At 41.2% G+C, this 21,181-nt stretch overlaps 1 protein-coding gene across 4 annotated transcripts in view; it reads right to left on the bottom strand.

Moving 5' to 3' along the window:
* The window catches only part of LIMA1 (LIM domain and actin binding 1), a 52,833-nt gene that overhangs the window by 11,832 nt on the left and 19,820 nt on the right, over positions 1–21,181 (bottom strand). For all 4 annotated transcript variants that reach the window (XM_074979815.1, XM_074979818.1, XM_074979817.1 and 1 more), the window contains exons 3-6: positions 15,678–15,723; positions 12,675–13,130; positions 5,661–5,769; positions 2,297–2,451 (exon numbers count right to left, since the gene is read on the bottom strand). In XM_074979815.1, coding sequence (XP_074835916.1) covers positions 2,297–2,451; positions 5,661–5,769; positions 12,675–13,130; positions 15,678–15,723 — 766 coding nt within the window. The remainder of the gene's footprint in view (positions 1–2,296; positions 2,452–5,660; positions 5,770–12,674; positions 13,131–15,677; positions 15,724–21,181) is intronic.

Genomic DNA, 21,181 nt, shown 5'->3' with positions numbered 1-21,181 from the left:
GATGAACTGCAGACCATGAACTCAGAAATGCTGACTTCCCTGGATGCATTGTTTATAGTGGAGCAGCATTTTTGGACTTGTGAAACTAGCACACACTGATGGGACCACATTGTTTTGGAGACCTGGAACAACCAGCAGTGGGTGCAGAACTTTCCATAAAAGTGGACTTGCACGTGCACACTTTGTGATTTGATGGCCCCCATCCTGAAGCACAGCAATACAAAGAATGAGACCAGCTTTAACGATTCACAAGAGAGTTGCAATGGCTCTATGGAAATGTGCAAGCCCCCATAGTTACCAGTCAGTGGCAAATCAATTCGGGGTGGGCATATCTACAGTGGGGGCAGTGGTGGTGCAGGTAGCCAAGGCAATCTGTTGGCATCTTCGAAGGAACACTGTGACCTACCTGGGAGATGTCCAGCACATAATGTATAGCTTTGCTGCCATGGGGTTTCCTAACTATGGTGGGGCAATAGATGGCATGCACATCCCCGTCATGGCTCCAGACCACCTGGCCTCTGAGTATATATAAACAGAAAGGGATACTTTTCTATGCTGTTGCAGGCAATGGTATCTCTCTTTATGGGACAATGCTGGAGCTCCTGACAGCTCAGCTCAGAAGCCCGAGTACTCATGATGGCACAAGATGGCTTTCGATGCGACGGGTAGAAAGAAATTCAGGCTTCCAGGTGCCCATTAAATTTCCCAGGCTTCCTGGTGATGAATTCAAATTCACAAGCTTCCTGTGTCCCTGAAGAGCAGCAGAGATGGAAGTGGCCAGAGGGGACAACTGTGGGACTTTGTGGGATACATACAGGGCACCTCTGGAGGCTAATAAAGTTGATTTAAAGAACTGGCGATTCCACACTAGCATCAATTCAACCTTTTAAAATCCTAAAATCAACCTAACGTCATTCACAGTGAAGATGCCTTGATTTTACAATGTCACTAACTGCCTTAATCAACTTTCAGTAGTGTAGAAATACATCCATCAGCAGGAGCATTCAAAGAAGTTCTGCTTACAATGCGCCACCAGTGCAGTCTAGTGTACCAGCTGGGGTGGTTTGGACTTCACTGCGAACAGACCCATATGGTGAACTGGCTGGCTACTAGGGTCTAGAGAATGCTTAAGTCAGTAAGCTCTAACCATTTCTGTTACAAACTGAAAATGGCAATTTAGCAAACTGTAATACAGGGAAGCATGATCTTAAAAAAAATAAATAAATAAATAAAAAAAACAGATATTAGTAGTTAAGGAGATTTCATACACTGGCTGCAATTACTGTCAGTTCATGCCATTAATTTTACTTCAATTACTGCCCAGGGGCTTGAGAATTAGACCAACATTGCATATCCCATAGAAAAATCTCTTCAGTGTGAAATGGGGTGTTCCAGCAGCAAAATACAAAATGCATCTCTAGACGTAGCACTTCCCAAGATTAAATTTGGAGACTTCAGCACTGAAGTCAAAGTTCCTAGTCTAGTTTCCCTACCTAGAATACTGTCATCCTCTTGGAATGTCTGGCTAGACAGGCTACAAAAATCAATGAAAGCTTCCAACATTAAATAAAGCAACTAATAGCTTCAATTGACGCACCCTTTTTTTTCCGACCGACAAATTTAGAGACTATTGCTGTTTCCTTAACTTCAATACAGTTAGCTGTGATTCACTATCTTCTCATTTCCTGTTCGTTTGTCTGGCCAGGTCGGACAGTTCAGATCTTTGTAACAGCACAAGTTAAAAAGAACAGGCCAAGTTCAAGGATGAGAAAAAAGGACGTGAAGAGAGATGGTTGCAAAGGGGAAGAAGGCTGATTATGAAGCACAGGACTGTGTGTCAGGAGACCTGATCTCCACTGTATCACCTCGGGTATGTCACTTCATTTCACTGTGCCTCACTTTCCCCTAAATTAAGAGAGTTCGGAAGATTATATTTCATTAATGTTTTAAAGCATGAAGAGATCCTTAGATGTAAAATACTACAAATATGCAGGAAAAAGAAAAGATGCCAGCTGAATTTCAAAGGAAGGTCTTCAGACCGCATATAACCAGCTGGGTTTTTAGAAAGTATCAAGATTATATCAGGGAAGGGGTAAGTACACATCTCTTGGTGCAGCTTTTTTTCCCTTCAGAGCAGAGGACAGCTTTATATTCCAAGTGAGACAATGAATGTTCTGTTCTCTTCAAACAGGATAGCATTACACTTCAATAGCCAAGTTTCCACCAGAATCATTCGCTTGCCTCAGGGCTCTGCCAATATGACACCCACCACTTCAGATACAACAAACAGACGTACCACATGGCCTGTGGAGCTGCCTTGCTTGGACACAGCTGCCTGGTACTTTGCCAGTCTATCCTTTATTGAAGTTTCTGTTAGGAGAGGCATCTCCAGGTTTCGTCTACATTCTGGCTTGTCTGAGCTGAATGTTGTAGAGCTGTGCACAAGGTGCTCTAGAACAAGGAAGTTATATGGTTAGATCATCTTCATAAGTGAAGCATAACAATAAAATCTTTAGTATGAATATATTCAAGTCTCTTCCTCCTCCACTTTCAAAACACAGGTGAATTCCAGACTCAACATGTTTTCTACGCCATGGTTTATGTGATACCAGGAACAGTCGTCTGTCCTCACAAATAAAACTGAATGCTAAAAAGCAGCATTTCAGAGTATGCAGTCTACTGGCAGAATTGTACCAAAACTGATGTTAACTGGTCAGCAGTAAAGATGGTAAAACAATCTGTATTTGGAACAGCTGGTAGGTATTATTGAGCAGACAGCAGGTGAGAAGTGCTGAGGAAAACAAATGGGTTCAGTTATATTTAAACCAGAAAAGAAAGGTAAAGTAAGACTGCTCACTACACCACAAACATATGTATGTTCTGGAAGGCAATGGAGGAGGAGGGATGGCATATATTATTTATAAAAAGTGAAGCTTAAGCCTCCACTACTAATACATTTCCAAATATACCACTTACATGAAATATTCCATCTGAAGAGCCCAAAACAAAACACTTCATAAAACTTCATACCCAGAAGCCACCTGCTACAAGACTGGCCCAACAAGGAAAACAAGAGGATACCACTGGCCATCACATACAGCCCCCAGCTAAAGCCTCTCCAACGCATCATCAGAGATCTACAACCCACCCTGGACAACGATCCTTCACTCTCACAAACCTTGGGAGGCAGGCCTGTCCTCAACTACAGACAGCCTGCCACCCTTAAACAACTTCTCACCAGCAGCTATAGACCACAAACACAGTAACTCTAAAACCTGGAACCAATCCCTGCAACAAACCTCACCGCCAACTCTGCTCACATATCTACACCAGCGATATCACAGGACCTAACAGCCACACCATCAGGGGCTCTTTCACCTGCACATCTATGACATTGTGTGCCAGCAGTGCCCCACTGCAATTTACATTGGCCAAACTGGACAGTCTCTTTGTACAAGAATAAATGGACTTAGACATCAGGAATGGTAACATACAAAAACCTGTAGGAGAACGCTTCAATCTCCCTGGACACTCACTAACAGATTTAAAAAGTAGCAGTCCTACAACAAAAACATTTCAAAAATAAAATGGAAAGAAATTTCTGAGCTGCAATTCATTTGCAAATTTGACTCCATCAACCAAGGACTGAATAGAGACTGGGAGTGGTTGGCCCATTACAAAAGCAGTAGAATCACAGAATGCTAAGACTGGAAGAGACCTTGAGAGGTCATCGAGTCCAGCCCCCTGCCCTCATGGCAGGACCAAGTACTGTCTAGACCATCCCTGACAGACATTTATCTAACCTGTTCTCAAATATCTCCAGAGGTGGAGATTCCACAACCTCCCTAGGCAATTTATTCCAGTGTTTGGCCACCCTGATCGTTAGGAACTTTTTCCTAATGTCTAACCTAAACCTCCCTTGCTTCAGTTTAAGCCCATTGCTTCTTGTTGTATCCTCAGAGGCCAAGAAGAACAAAGTTTTCTCCCTCCTCCTTATGACACCCTTTTAGATACCTGAAAACCGCTATCATGTCCCGCCTTAATCTTCTTTTTTCCCCCCAAGCTAAACAAGCCCAATTCTTTCAGACTTTCTTCATAGGTCATGTTCTCTAGACCTTATCTCCTTTCCTGATGTTCACACCTCCACATTAGCATCTGACAATATGTCATATCTCCCCCAATGAACTAACTTGTTTTCTTCTCTCCTGATGTTCACAACTCCACATTAACTACCGATAATGGGCCATATCCACCCTGACTGAATAGGCCTCGTCAGCTCTGGCCCTACCCTTTACTGAGACCCCCCCTCCTTTAAATCTTCCTCTGGAACCCCCCCCCCCCCCCCGTGCATCTGATGAAGAGGGTCTTTGGCCACAAAATCTTATGCTCCAGAATATCTTAGTCTATAAGGTGCCACAGGACTTCTTGTTGTTTTTGAAGATACAGACTAACTCAGCTACCTCTCTGATACAGTTCAGAAACAATGAGCCCTAACTTCACATCATCTTGGCAAGATGGGCAGGAGACATCCATTTTACAGAGCAGGTGGTGGAAGAACAGAGATTAGGCAATTTATCCAAGGGCACTGTGGCAGACCTTTCAAAAATACCCAGGTTTCTTAACTCCCAGTGCTCATGGATTATCATGCCATGCTTCCTCCATACCCATTCATCCCTATCTTACAGCCTTTATTTCACTCAGCCAAAAGATTTAAGGGCCCAGAACCTCTTATCACCCAACTACCTAGCTTCCTAGTTCAGCTCCACTTACGTCATAACTTTGACTATCATGTGGAGAATTAGAAATGAAGAGTCCTTCCATTAACTATCCCATCCTCTAATGAATAATTCATTTGAATTTAGAAGGCAGTGTTTTAACATGGTATACAATTATAAGAAATGGTACTGTACACTGCTCTCTCTACCTTGGCTCAGATAAGGGTACTGTTTGCAGTATTAAAAAGTAAAGTTCAATGCTACCTAGTGGCTGGAACATAGGAGTGGTTTTAAAGTGATTGTTCTAACACAATCTGTTTAAGGACACCTGGACAATACAAGGTAGTATGCAAGAATTCCATAGCAGGTGCATAACTTTTGGAAGGATTTAAAACAAAGAATTTCACATTATTGGGTCACAAGACAAATATTTACTGGAAGGGAAGTAGGGAGACGAGTGTTTACTACTTCTGACTTCTAAACTAAGTTTGCTAAGAGAAATACTACCATCTAATAGATAGAACATGAAACTAGGAACCAAAAGGTATGGCTTCTGCTAGTTCTGCCATAAATTTTTTTCTCCAATGCCTCAGTTTCTCTATAGAAGTGAGACGAGAGATGCTAGATGCAAGGATAGAATGTTTCAAAAACAGATTACAGTGTTCATCAATAATTCCCAGCTCTTATCTGGGAGCTATCAGTAGATCTCAAAGCACTTTGCAGAGGAGGGCAGTAACATTCCCATTTTACAGATGGGGAAACAAGTGAAGTGACTTGCCTAAGGTCATCCAGCAGGGGAGTGGCAGGGTAGGGAATATGAACCCAGCACCTTTGAGTCCAAGTCCTGTGCTCAATCCCAAGGAAAGCATTCTGTTCCCTTCCTATGACTTGCATAAAAGAGAACTGTTCTAGTGCGCAGGCCCAAATGGCTTGGGGACTACCAACCTGAAGCATTGTGGCTCCTCTCTCCAGAGTGGATGTCAAGCTCCTCTGGGGAGAAGCTGCTTTCAGAGATTCTCTTGCTAACAGCAGTCCTGCTCTGGTCCTGAAAAGCCTGCATAAGACAAAATCCACTTATCAGCTGTCCAGACAAGGCAGAGATTGTTGTGCATAATCCTTGAGATGCATAGGTGTCACTCGCAAATCTCCTTTACTGGACTAAACAAATCTAGCAGAAGATGTCCTATTTAAGCAATATCAAAATTGGTCAGAGAACACCTACCTCTCACAGATCTCCATAAATGCCTTTTGATTGTGAAAGGCTACTAGAATTCCACAGAAACTACAAGACATAGCTTAGATGCTTGTCTCCAGTACACATCCTACAAGACAGATGTCCAGGGAAGGAGAGATATATAAGCACTCATATCAGTATACGAATTAACAGACAGACAGTTTATAAGCACAGTAACAATCATTTTATATAGATTAAGACAGCAGAACATCAGCATTACCATTCAGTAGCTAGAAAAACTTTAGGTGATGACTACCATTATGTTTGATATCAATTAACACAACCTGTCCAAGTTATACAGAGCCCCAAACTAGGTCTGGTAACCAGGCTGATACGTAAAGAGGTTGCTGCTGGACAGAAATATCCTCAGACTACCAGGACAAAAACACATGGTTATGATGCTGGTTCTAATGCCTGCATATAAACCCATGCAACACTCCCACCTTGAATACAGACAGATAGCTGTGTTAGTCTGTATTCTACCAAAACTAAAAAGCAGTCACATAGCACTGTAAAGACTAACAAAATAATTTATTAGGTGATGAGCTTTTGTGGGACAGACCCACTTCTTCAGATTATAACCATACCAGAACATAGTCAATACATAAAAGCACAGAGGTCCAAAAATTGTTATCAAGGTTGATATCAGAAAAATTGTTATCAAGGTTGGCAAATCAGAAGAGCAGAGGGATGGCAGGGTGGGTGTGCGTGGGATGGGAAAGTTAAGAATTAGATAAAACATCAAAGTATGTAAAAGAATCCTTAAAATGGGTCATGTAATTGCTGTCCCTGTTCAAACTACATGTTAATGTGTCAAATTTGAATACGAATGTTAATTCTCAGCATTCCCTCTGTAGTCGGTTGTTAAAGTCCCTTTCCAGTAGAACACAAACTTTCAGATCTTTAACAGAGTGGCCCACTCCATTAAAGTGCCGGCTAACAGGTTTGCGTATTTGGAGTTTGTCGATGTCTGTTCTATGGTCATTCATTCTTTGTCGAAGAGTGCTTGCAGTCTGTCCTATATACATGGTTTGTGGGCATTGCTGGCACGTGATAGCATATATTGCATTAGTTGAGGAACATAAGAATGTGCCCGTGATTCTGCAACTAACGTGGTTAGGTCCAGTGATGGTATCTCCGGAATAGATACATGGACAAAGTTGGCAATGGGGTTTGTTGCATGGAAAAGTTCCAGGATTAGTATTATTGTGGTATAGCCTGTGGTTGCTAGTGAGAAGCCTCATAAGGTTGGGAGGTTGTCTCTAGGAAAGAGCAGACACATCACCTTGGGCATTCTGGAGCGTGACATCATGATTTAAGATAGGCTGTAGGTCTTTAATGATGCATAGCAGTGGTTTGAGTTGGGGGCTGTAAGTAATGACAAGTGCTGTTCTGTTATTGACTATTTTGGGCCTATATTGGAGTAACTGGTTTCCGAGTATTCGTCTGGCCCTGTCAATTTGTTGAATACAGTGTGCAGTTCTGTTTATTCCATCTCCAAAAAGTTATTAGAATTGGAAGAGGTACAGAGAAGGACACCAAAAATGAAAAAAAAAAAGAGAGATATGGAACAGGTTCCATGAGGAAAAAGTTAATAAGACTGGGACTTTTCATGTTTTTTCTTTTTTTAAAAAAAAAAAAAAAAAAAAAACTCTTGAGGGCAAAGGAAGAAAGGGTGCAACAGTGGTCTCTAAAATCATGAATACTGTAGAAAAAGCAAATAAAAGTGTGATTTACACTGTCACATAACCAAAAGAACCAGGGAATCATGCAACGTAATTAATAGACAGCAGGTTTTAAACAAACAAAAGGAAGTACAACTTCACACAACTCACAGTCAGCCCGTGGAACTTGTGCTGAGGATGTCGTGAAGGCCAGAATTGTAGCTGTGTTTGATAAAAGAATTAAATAAGTTCCTGGAGACATCCTTGACATCATTAGCCAAGATGGTCAGGATGCAATCAAAGCTCTGGGTGTTCCTATGTATCTGATGGTCAGATACTGGGACCAAATTGCTCACTCAGTTACTGCCTTGTTCCTTCTAAAGCATCCAGCATTGGCCACTGTTGGATATGAGCTGGGTAGACCATTTATCTGATAACAGCACAGACACATACTCTGGCCAGCTTCTTCAGTTTTGATATGCTTGATGCAATCAACTCTCAAACAGCTCCCTATTCAACAACTTTTTAAAGGCACAATAAAAAAAAATCCAACTATGACAGAAATAAGTTTCAACAGCTCATCTGAATGCTCTGTGGTGTGCAGAGTTCAGTCTGTTTTCATCAAGATTGGATATTTTCACAGCTGAAAGTCAGCCTATAAAAACTGACAGGAGGTGATAAGAGCTCTCTTCTTTCCATGAAGAGTTAAGTCTCAGAGCCTGCTGGAAATTAAGACAGCAGGGTAAGAGAGAAGGAAAAAGGTTTGGCAAGACACTCCAACCACAAATTTATTTTCCTGTTTCCAACAAGTTTCTCATTTGCTGGTCACCAAACTGATCTAAATTCCAGTTTTATATTAAACAGAGCTGTACTGTAAGACAGTTACTATGAAAAAAAAAATCAAGCTTCTTCAACACACAACAAAGGAACTTCACTGGGAAAGGAAAAAGTAGTTGGAAAATTCCTTATCTTCCATTAGCTAGGTTAGAAGTTTTGTTTCTATAATTTAGGAAATTAGTCATGTTTCTTACTGGAAGAGCATTTTAATGAGGTCAGCCTTTTATTCTGGTGAAGGTACTGATTGACATACTTCTAGTAACTTGCAGATCCCTCAGTCATCTCAAAGATTTGCTTACATGTTCTTCCTGAGGTCCATTATCACCATCATGCTGAACCAATACTCTCAAGCACCTGAAATCTTAGTATACTCCAAAAGCATATACATCAATTTCTCTTTTTCCCCCCCACTACCTGAAGCTGAGATTTTTGAGTGTGTTGCTAAGGAACAGCATTTTTCTTGGCGAGATGGAATGGGTAAGATGGGGAGAAAGTGAACTTCAGATGCATTCGCCTATTGAAAGATCCTACTAGCATAATGTTGGAGACATCTGACATCTACTTTGCAATGTTAAACGCAACTTCCATGCTTCTTTATATTGGATGTGGTTGACAGAAAGGAAGATGAAACAGAACTTCTTACAGTGGCACAATATGACACAGGAAGAAAGTTTAATTGGCCAGGTAAGTGCAACTCTAAAGAATAGCAGTTCTCTCTTAACCAGAACCTCTAAGGTATCAAAGTAAATCTGGTGAATATCAGGATCCCAATCTCATTTAGATGAGAACAATCCTATACAAGAACAGAGATGTGTAAGTCTAGAAGCTTGCTTGACTTCCCTAAGGAGTGGTTTCTCCTCTTCCTCTCCCTGCTCCCCAGATCCCTCATCCTTTTTCCTATCAGCAAAGTGGAACGGATATGAACAAACTTTCCCTGAAATCTTCAAAGATTATAAAAATGTCAGACAAATAAAATAAAGAGCTATAGTTTTCTAAGGCTTAAGATAAAATTCCTTCATGATTCTTTTAAACCAGATTGGGCAAAATACTCCCTAATATTACACTTCATTCCATTATGCATGAAAGCTCACTTTCCTGGTTATCCTACCAACCAGAGCAAGGTCTCATCACAGCCCTTAAGGAACTAGCAATCTACAGAAAGGTGCAGAAGAAACTATGGTTCCCTCAGTTCCCATTAGCAGGGAGTTGAGCGATTCAAAGTTTGAAAGGCATAGTCCTCTCTTTTCTTCATCTTATCCCATCATGAGAACAAACGGACACTTGTTATAGGATGGCAAGTTTAGAACAGAGAAGAAATACCACCTTAGTCAGCATATTGTCATACTGGAATCTACTGCAGCAGGAAATCAAGAAAAAGTAGACAGTGTCATGATAGTAGTTAAGCAGGACAATGTACTGAAGTCTCAAGCCAATCATCTCCCTCTCACCAACAACTGCACATATGCATTTGTGGGGAGAAATACTTTCTTCTGGGAAAAAAAAATCAGGTACTGACCACTTGGACAGAAAGTAAATATAACTAATTAGCTAATGATCTGATTCAGTAAGGCACTTGCCACAAACTCACTGTGACAAAGTAGTATAGTTTGCTGCACATCAGTTTCCCCATCAGTAAAACAGGAGTAAGCAAACAAACCAAAAACGTCGCCAGTCTCTGGAAAGCCCCAAGATAGCATTACCATTCCATTTGGTCTTTTGCCTAACAACTCAATCTTGTTTTGAACAAATCTCACCTCATTTATAGAGCACCAGAAGAATACACGTCACTTCATGTTAGATTAACAATGCCAAAAAGAACAAGCTTCTGCCTCAGAACATCTCAAAGGGACAACTGATCACAATACTTAACCGGAACTTTTTAAGTTATGCTTTCCCCAACATGCTTCCACTTGCAAGTGTGCCTTATTCGAGGCGACACTATCTTTGAAAGTGCCAAAGACACCAGAAGTTGAAACATTAGAACCAATAAGTAATAAAGGAAAGAAAGATGGTCTTTTGGGTCAGGCATTGGTTTTAGCCCCAAACCTTCTTCCCAAGTGGGTGCTCCAGGTGTGTTTAGAAGTCCTTTCTTCCTAAAGGTGCAATAAAAATTGGCCTTGCTTCCAAGACTCAGAAGCTGGATCAAAATCTGAATTGAAAAGAACTGGAGCTTGTGCAGCATGCTGAGCAAAATTTAATCCATCCATTTTTTGTTCCATTTTGAGAGTCTGGATAGTTTAGCTTCTACAAGGAGATGTGGGTGAGGATGTTAGGGGCAGCAGAAGGAAGGATCAGAAACATCATTTTAGGAGCTAACCATGTTGTTAAACAGAATTGAGCACATTTCTCTCTAACTACCCACACTTGTGCTGTTTCTCCAGCTGCTCCCTACCTTCATGAAAACAAAGATATGTTCCAATCTGCCTGACCCCTGAAATCACCAGGGCCAGAAATCTTTCCAGTAGTGCATTTTAGTTGTAATAACTTAGGCCTTTTCCCCCCCCCTTCTTTTTATAAAATGTAGGTTTCTTAATCGATGTTGGATTGAGGAAAAAATACACAGGCAAAATTAATTTTGCATGGGTAAAAATGGATTTTAAGGGAAGAATCCCTCAAAGTTGCAGAAATGTCAGCATTACTGGGGTCAGTTTCTGTCTAGCCTGGTTTCTGGGACAGTATTTCAAATAAGAAGCTCTATGACCAATTCCAGATGTTAAAGATGAATAGTTTGGTCAGCTCAAAAACCACTTCCTCTCTCTCCCCCCACTCAGATATATAGTTACTCAAGCTGCCATAGAAAACTGGTACTTTCCTGTGACATTCTAATGTGCTCAATGCCCGTAGGCATGTGTTCCAAGAATTTGTGAGAAGACATAATTAGCACTTTATGGATGGAGTCAATAGCTAAATCATTTCGTAGTCTTCATTCACATTTACCAGACTTCAAATTTAAACTGTTCTGTGATAAACAGGTCTGAATGCCTATATTCAGGTCAAGTATTCAACTTAACCCAAAGACTGGCCCCCAATATCCCATGTATTGTGTGTCTAAAGTAAAAATCATCCCTGTCCAAGATCTGGCTTTGTTTTCCTGAATAAACTATTAAAACCAGCTGAGTAAAACAATGCCAGAAATAAGAAATTAAGAGAAAACTGGAATCTTCACGAGTATCAAGGCCCCAGGACTCTGTTAAGTCACTGGCATATGCAACTAATTTTCTAGTTAAGCAATTCTCCCTGGGGACACAATCTGCACTCCACATGCAGGATCAGATTTCATGAGATGTTGTAGGAAAATGCAAGCCCTATACTTTGCAAGTCAAAACTAGTAGAGGAAGGAGCTCATCAAGTTATTTCTCCTATGAGAGAATTTTCTTTGATAAGAAACAGCTATTAAGATATATTTGGACTAGATGACCTCCTGAGGTCCCTTCCAGTTCGTGTTCTCGTGTGTTCTTTTTCTTTCTTTCTTTCTTTCTCTCTTTCTTTCTTTCTCTCTCTCTGTGTGTGTGTGTGTGTGTGTGTATATATAGAAAAATTAAGAAGCAGTCAGCCCCACCTTCCTTTAAATAAATCCCTCAAATAGCAGAACATTCTGTGTTCTGAACTGGATCCAACCAAAAATGAGAGAAATAATCTATCCTTTCTAGATCACCATGTTAAAAAATAATTCCCTGCATTTGCTGAACTGCAACAGAGTCAGTGAGGCAATACCTTTTTATTGGACCAAATTCTGTTGGAGGGAAAAAAGAAAAAGAAAACCACACATCTGACTATCTTGGGAAAAGTTCTGAAGCTTTTCTCTCTTGCTAACAGAAGCTGATCCAATGAAGTAGTATTACCTAACCCATTTTGTGTCTCTACTATCCTAGGGACAACACAGCTACAAGACTTCATACAAGGAGAATCAGCTCATTCAAGGAGAGAGCTCATCACAGAATAGATCATTTTGTTGGTCTTTAAAGTGCTACACTTCTGCTGCTTTCTTTTGTTGGAGTACAGACTAACACGGCTCTCTCTCTCTTAACTATTCAAGGAGAATCAGTGATATCCATAAAGATTTCAGCTCTGGTAACCACCACTTCAAGATATATTTTTCAGATTCAATAATGAATAAACTGCCATTTATACACTTAATAGCTCTGAACCACCCCCTGCAAAAAGTTTTCAGATGCCTAGGAGGCAGTTAATTTTTAGCCTCTTAACAAGTTATACAATCCTTACCTTTGTTTGCACGGAATCACCCTTCTCAAACATCATCTTGAGTTTGTTTAGTGGGATGCTGTACTTCTCTATCTTTCCTGGAGAGTCTGGGTTTCCACTGGCTTCAGGTTTGTCTGTTTCTTGTCTGGATTCTCTTACACAATTTTCCATTTTACCACTCTCCGGTGAGTGGTTCTTAGTCTCCGTGCTGTCAGCTCTCGGATACTGCAATTGGCCGAAGGCTCCTGAAGGCGATCGGAGTTGAGATCTAGTACAGACCCTTAATATTTGGTCAGTTTCTGCTACAGAAGCAGGGTTGCTTTCTACACCAACACTGGGATTGATGACCTTCTGTTCAGTACAGTTGCTTTGTAAGGTTTTCTTTGCAGACTCTGTTCCCAATACTGAATTCTCCCACTTCTTCTTTAAAACACTCAAAGTCCCCCTTTTAAAATGAGGGGGAAGATCTTCTGTGTTCTAAAAAGAATAAGAAGTTAATGCTAGTCCAACTGCCAGATGAAGCATTAAAGCACTTCCTTTTTGTATAAAAGGAAGTAAAGACTCAGAGATGATCTTAGCCTGCTGCTCTTTCAGAGAGCTGGGAATAGTTACAACTGTGCCACATGGAGAAAGCATCCAGGATGGGAGGGGAGAAAAGAGAAAAGTCAGGAGCTGCAGCAGGAAGTGATCAAACAGGATAGCCTTATAAGGAGAAAAAGGACTCAAGAGCTAATGAGAGTTAAATGAGACACAAGAGGCATGCATCTACATGCTAAGAAAACCCAACAAAATTAACATACTGACAGAATATTAGGATGAGAGACTTATGTTAAAAATGGGAACAACAGCCACAGAAGTAGCAGGGGGTGTTATGTGGAATGTTTCAATGTTTACCATCTGCTCTAAAGCAAGCAGGGAGAACAATTAACTATATTTCCCAAGAACTAAGAAGTTTATCATTCAGAAACCACTATTACTTTGGATTTATGCATTTCTGCTTTCAGTTAGTGACAGCACTTCCATGCCGACAAGCCTCTAATCACAGTGGCTTACACCACTCAACACAGATTAAAAACCATTACAATTCTTTCACATCCATTTATAAAATCTGATCATACACTGGAGTATTTCATCCTTCTACTAAAGGTAATATTGTTGTTGCTGAACAGCACATATTCATGCACATAAGCTACATCTTGCACTTATTACCCCACCACCATCAAAAGCAAACAAAACATTCTGGTGGTGACCAACACCAATACTACCACTCCAATTCAAGTACCTTCAAACTACTTCTGCTTAACAGTGGCCACCCCACACACAGATAAACAGAATCCTGCATCTGGCAAATTCACATCCAATACCTTCCAGTGCTGCATTTTTGTGGTTTGCTCTTTATGGATCCTACCATAAGTGAAACTATCTGCAAGCAGAACAGGTGTGCAAGGTGTTAAAGAATTAAACAGGATTAGCAGCTATATTGGGATTTAAGTCTTTCACCCCATTACTCTTCTAGTCACATTCTGAATGCTTCTTTACATGCTCCATAGAATCCACTTATGCTACCAAAGAAGGACTGTTTATATGCTCACTGTCTTTAAAACAAGTGCAAAAGTTGCAGGGGAAATGGTTCACTGTATTGAAAAGGTCAAAAAGTTGCCCTGCATGTATGGTTTTCTTAACGGAATTAGACACAAGTTCCTACAGCTAGAGTTTCCTTGGATCCCAGATGCACCGCTGCATACAGAGTTCTGGTATGCATCATACTATGAGTCATTCCAGGCCTTGGCTCCGCTTTGCCCAGCCCATATAAGTGATGCAATAGCTTCCAGTAGAGAGCTGGCATTCTTCCCTATTAACTCAGAGATTACAATCTACAAAGTGCCCCCCCAAATTGCTCTTATATTTAAAAATAGGGTTTAAATATAACCATATTTTAACCTAGGGTTATTGACCTACAAGATCATCCAACAACTTAATGACACCTGACAGAGTATGGGAATGAAGCAGCATTGAATAGGCTCCTCTCTTCTCCATCTTTTCCTACCTACAGTGACCCAGAGACAAGAGTTGCAATGGTTATTAAGTTTCAGAGACGTAGCTGCTTTAGTCTGTTTCATCAAAAAACCAAGAAGTCCAGTGGTACACATTTATTAGGGCATAAGCTTTCATGAGCTGGGGCTTGTGAAGGCTTATTATACTCTAATCAATGTATTAGTCTTTATGGTACCACCAGACCCATTAATGTTTATGAAATGTGCCATCAAATTGTTCACCTATGACTGAGGAAGCATGCTCAGAAAGAGAACTGCTCATTTCTTCAGGATAACAGTTAATCCTGTACATTTTAAATGACGAATAAATAGAGGTTCTGCTTGTAAATGCAGGCTTGCCATCCTAGCACATTCTCCCCCAAAAGAGTCCCCCATCTCAGAGCAGTGGGAGGATCTGAAATTGTAATAGCAGAACCAAAAACAGAATGGGTCTCCCAGCCTAAGGCATGTTAAGATCAAAGGACTTAAATCTACTTCAGAGAAGGGTCCCCTAAATGCATTCTGCACACAGAAATGCAGATAAATTAGAAGCTGACAGCATCCCTTTAAGCTTCAAAGTTTAGAGAGAAAGTAAGTGAATAAGCATAGAAACCATACAGCTGCCTATAGCTCAGAACGCAGAGGTGGCAATTCATGTTTCGTGGTTAGAACAGAGGACTCAGAAGGCAGCTACATCTTGGAGTCTACTTAAAACTGAACCAGTGATTCAGTATGTGACCTCAGGCAAGTCATCTGACTTCCTTATGCTTCAGTCAGTGCAGTGGGGAAGATGGGCCAAAAGCAGGTCCTTAGTGAAAAAAGGGCAAACACGATATCAGAGCCAAGACTTGTTACAAACCCAATGTATAAAAAAGCCAGAGCAAGTAAGGGTTGCTTAGCTACCCTCAAGAGCAACAGTCTCAGGAAAGGTGTACATAACTAGTCACCCTGGTTTACATGCTGCTTCTCATTCCAGAAGGGTCATACTTACATTTCTTTTTTTCTCTGCAGTAGCTTCTTCAGCTGCCTTCTGATACCTTTGAGGAAAGGGCAAAAGAATTATGTGGACTACAGTGTCCCAAATCTTTCGGTAGAGCACATTCACCCTGCAAGAAGGATATTTCATCCTTTCCAGACCAAGAACAAAACCTTAAAAACAAAACTGGAGCTCTTGAACACTTATCAGTATGGCTAGTTAGTTGTCATGGGGCAAAAAATGGTAAAAATGTGTATGAACAATACAAAACAGTAGAGGACATTCTTTTGAGCAATACAACTCTTATCAATTACATATTTTGGAGAGTTTGTGTGTTTATCCATCCATGGAGCCATATGCTCAAGAACTACTAAACAATAAGAGTTAAAATCACTACCAGCTTCCTCTCATAACAAAGCAATGAAAGGGTTTGGTTGTGCCAAGACAAAGGGATGTTCCTGGAATCAGAATGTTTCTCATGAAATGGAAAAGGAGGGCTCCGATAGCAGGGAAAGTTACACTTCAGAATGACCACAGGGTGCAGCAAACACAGCAACCCTGGGAAATACATACATATCTCATAGAGCTGGAAGGGACCTTGAGAGGTCATCTAGTCCAGTTCCCTGCACTCATAGCTGGACCTATCACCATCCCTGGCTTTTTTTTTTTTTTTAAACTCTAACATGCCCTAGGCCCTTGAAAAAATCCCCTCAAGGACTGAACTCGCATCTCTAGGTTTACAAAGCCAGTGCTTAGTAGCTGCCTTCTGAGATGCTGCTGCCCCACCCATACCACTCACACGCCCTGCCCCTGGCCTCTGCTCTGAGTTTCCCCACATACTTCCCTACCCACTTCCCTGAGCCCCTCCACACCCACCCCAACCCTGACTCTTGCAACCCCATACTCCCAACCCCCCTGCCCTGAGCCCCCACAACCCCAGTCCCCTGCTGTGAATCCCCCTCAGCCCTGAAAGACCCAAGCAATGCTGGGTAAACCTTTTAGTAGGCAAACTGACTTTTAAAATCCATTGAGTAAAAGCCAATAAATCATGTAAAACTATTAATTAAAACAATAAGTAAAAACTCGACCAGCCCACATGTCAGTTCCCTATATAACTAAAAACATAGCTAAAAAAAATCATGGGAAGACCTTGCTTGGTTGCAAAACCACATTTTGTTTGGGCTCCCCTAAAAAAAGGACCAGGTTTTCCCACCAAAATATCATAGTGACAAACAATTTTATTTATTGTCATTAAAGTTCTACTTTTCAGAAGGCAATGACCGATTTCCTATTTGGGTACATTTTTAGCCTGCCTCTGAATTCCCAGTGTATAAGCTGGAATTGAAAGGCTCCTGACATCTTGCAATCACATATATGCCATTGTATCACTGGACTCAAAACACACCATGTAGATCTCTCTGGGGCCTGATGCTGAAAGATGCTTAAGTAACCTAAGAAAAGATTGTATGTATTATCTCTCAGGCTTTGCAAATTATCCTTATTATTCTCCAGCCTCTGAAAAGGTTCTCTCTGAGGGCTTTTTAAAGATAGATCACAAATCTGTTTGGAGGTTTACTTTTAAGGCCAAGTTATCAGCAAGTTACAGCCATTAAGTGACACATTAGCAGATTTGAAAAGATATTATAAATTCACAAGGCTTGAAATAATTGTTGGTGCCACCCCCATGACTAAATCTTACCTATTTCCTCTAGTAACAGAGAGGTAGCTGTGTTAGTCTGTATTCTAACAAAACAAGCAAGCAGTCATGTAGCACCTTGAAGACTAACAAAATAATTTATTAGGAGACGAGCTTTCATTGGGCAGACCCACTTCTTCAGATCTGGAGATATGCAGTACAGCACTGACTGTTTTATAACACAGAGATCCAAAATAAATTGAAATAAAAATAAAATACCTGCGAATGTGTGTTTTACAACAAAGAGACTAATAGCAGATTACGAAGGAAAATATGTGAACTGCAGTTTATGCTCATATTCAATACTCTGAGGCTTGACCTCAGGAGAGATAGTAACTACCTCACGCATTACAAAGACAGCTTCCCGCTCTTTGATATTTGTTCAGATCTCAGGCAGGACACTTAGTATTTTGCTCCCCTCCTCTCCACCTCCCCAGTTCCCAGCCTCTTTCAGTCCTAAGTATCTGATGTCAGATTTTATTTCAGTTTTTTTTAAATCATCTCTGTGTTATAAAACAGTCAGTATTGTCCTGCATATCTTCAGACCTGAAGAAGTGGGTTTGCCCAATGAAAACTTGTCTCCTGATAAATTATTTTGTTAGTCTTTAAGGTGCTACATGACTGCTTGTTTGTTCTATTTCTTCTAGGCCATCTCTCTCTCTCACATGCCGCACATATTTGCAACTGTCCCTGATTGTTGTATCAGGCCACCTGTTCACACAAGTTGCTGGGATTTCTTCATCTTGTATGGGAGGTTTCTTCTTCTCTCCCCCACTTTGTTAGTCTAAGGGCTGGTCCACATCACCACAAGAGATCAAGCTAAGTTATGCTATTTTGGCTATATGGGAAACATAGCCAAAGTCAATATACTTAGATCTACTTACTGCGGTATCTTCCCTGTTATGTGGCAACTGGAGACATGCTCAGGGAATTGACAGAAAAGCTTCACGTTGACGGGGAATACCAGAGTCCACAGGAGAGTGATCAGCATTTGGTTCATTGTGCTTATACTAGATGCGATAAATCAACCGCTTCTATAACGGTCACAGCCCTGCTGGTCCACCCCATAGCGAAAAGACATCTCAGAAGCTGAAAGCTTGTACTACTCTTACATATTCCCACCCCATGAGCTGCACAAGCTTACATTCTGCAGGATGGAAACAAAACAAGACAAAACACACACGCATCTGCATTTGCTGGATGTAGTTATGCTGGTCCAAGCCTCTGAGGATAATGGGTTTTTTTTTTTGTGCTACAAAGCTTCCAACTTCATCTCCCCAATGTGACCCCTCCCTGGCCAGGCACAGGACTGAAGTGAGCAAGAAACAGTGAGGGTGGGAGAAGGCATTTCCCATGTTGCTCTGCCTTCTGCTGGACAGCAGACAAAAGTACACTGGGGACAATACACAAGGTGTGTCGGGGGTGGAGTGGGTCTTTAACAGAGCCAGCTTATAAGCCCCATTTCTGATAGCTGCTTCCCAGGTGACTGAGTTGATAAAGGGTCACACGATCATCAGATAAAAGGCTAAACAGTTCAGCTGGGGGAGAGAGAGACTTGCAGGGAACAATGAGATTGGTGCCTGAAGGCCATTTCACTGGGTGTTGAAATGACAGGGTTGCCAGGAGACCAGGTTTCAACCAAAACATTAATCAAAAAGGGGAGCCCATGGATCTGATCAATACCATTGACTGCATCCTTAGAAGTCCAGTTGGTGGGGTTAGCAAGTTCCCTGCCTGGCTCTACGTCACTCCCAGAAGTGGCAATAAGTCCCTCTAGTTCCTAGGTGGAGGGGCTCTATGTGCTGTCTCTGCCCCATGCTACCAGCTCCACAGCTCCCATTGGCTGGGATTTGCAACCTATGGAAGTTGCCAGTGTAAAGTCAACAGAACGAGGTCATCAACATGAGGGAATGAACCTGTAACCTGAGGGGCCAAAGCCATGTGCTCTACTGCATGATCTAAAAGATAAAATTTAAAAGCCAATAGACAGGACTGCTGTGGGTGAGGTGTTCAGTTTTGTGCAATTAGAAAGTTGGCAACCCTATGCTAAGTGTGTGCACAGTAAAAGCCACTGCAAAAACCTGATTCTCGGAAAGACCAACCACCACCCCAGGAAGCTAAATTCCAGGACAATGAAACATGTGGCAGAAATACCTTTCTATAACCAGACACTTAAGCTTTTGCAGAACCAAGACTAACTCAAAACCTGAACTGATTTTTCAAACTAAGAAAATGCCTGTAGCATGAATGTGATCATTTTATGGAAAAAAGGCCAAAATCATCAGACCTACTTATCTGGGTGAAACTTTACTGGCGTCAAGGGACCAGTAGCCACTTATAGCAGGACCCAATCTATCACTAGCAATTATATGTGACAGGGATTGGAGAAAAATTACATTCCCCAAATTTAAAGTTCAGTTTCTAAGAGGGTAAATTTTGTTGCTTCTGTCATTTATTTGCTGATTGCTAGCATTGAGGGGTTGAGATGAGCAAAATAGTGTCCAAAGAATATCCAGTACTTTGCTTCAGTAATAATTTCTGTGTCTCTGATAACGAGTTTGTCTCTCTGCTGTTCAAAGGAGGACATTACAGTTGTTGCCTACCAGGCAAGACAAGATGTCAATGTTCTAGTGCATTCATAGAATTATGTTCATTGAAACGTTTCAGATGGGTGGCCATGAACCTATAATGAGGAGTCCTGTGTCACTTTAAAGACTAAATGGATTTGTTTGGGCATAAGCGATCGTCAGTAAAATCCTGTCTGTCAGATGCATGGACTGAAAGTGGTTTTTACCCATGAAAGCTCATGCCCCCCACCCCAAAAATCTGTTAATCTTTTAGGTGCCACCAGACTCCTCATTGTATGTTTACCGAATGAATAGCACGGGAAGGAACCTCAAGAGGTGATCAATTCCAGCCCACATTGGATTTATGTACAGTTTGGTTCCTTTTGAAAGTTTGAGCTCAAATTGCAATTGGCCACTTGCAACAATTAATACAGTGGCCAAGCTACCAAACCTATGAGAAATCCCCCATTTTTGTCCAACTGATTACCATTGCCGGACAAGCCCAGGACACAGACTTGGCATAGCAGTTGCAAGGAAGGAACAAGGTTTATTGGCAGTGTTGTGCATGGGACCCAACAGTGGAATACCAAGGGCATTACCAGCAAAAAGTGATATTTTTCCAAATACAGTGGAAGACTGAAGGTGAGGGCAGGCTGGAAAGACATGGGTGCTGCAGATGGGCACTGAGGTACTGTTCCAGTACTGGAAAGAGTCTGCACAAGGCACGGCTTAAGTCTGCACTAACAGCCCCTCAGTTTCACTAATCATATCACTCACTCACAAATTTAAAAACAAATTGAGAGGAGAGTTAGGAAGATTGCCTGGTAATTTGGAATAGAAACATGGTTTAAAAAGCAGCAGATTAAGCTGAAAGAGCTGCAGATGGATTATGTTCCTGCTATGGATGTCTAAATTGGTGAAGCCAATAGGAATTCAAGTGTCCTTTTCCAAATAGCCCTGCCGTTGCTTTCCATGGGCTTTGAGAGGCACTGGTTGGTTAAACTATAATGCGAAGGATTACCCAGTAAAATGCCAATTTAAAAGATTCTTAAAGTTTAGCAAATTGACCCAGCTCAATTTCAGACGCACAGCTGGAGACTACTTATTCACTTATGCGTTCACAACAAGCAGCTTCTTTAGAAGTTCTGAGCACAACTAAGAACCAAATTGGCAGAGGAAGGCTGCCTTCTTCCTTGATTATAAAGGAAGTGTTATTGTTTGAATGGAAAACACATCTAAGATTCGATAGTCCATCT

The sequence above is a fragment of the Carettochelys insculpta genome, chromosome 29, assembly GCF_033958435.1.
Source record: "Carettochelys insculpta isolate YL-2023 chromosome 29, ASM3395843v1, whole genome shotgun sequence".
Classification (NCBI taxonomy): domain Eukaryota; kingdom Metazoa; phylum Chordata; order Testudines; family Carettochelyidae; genus Carettochelys; species Carettochelys insculpta.
Note: the sequence above shows the minus strand (reverse complement) of the source record. Positions and strands in the feature narration are given on the sequence as shown.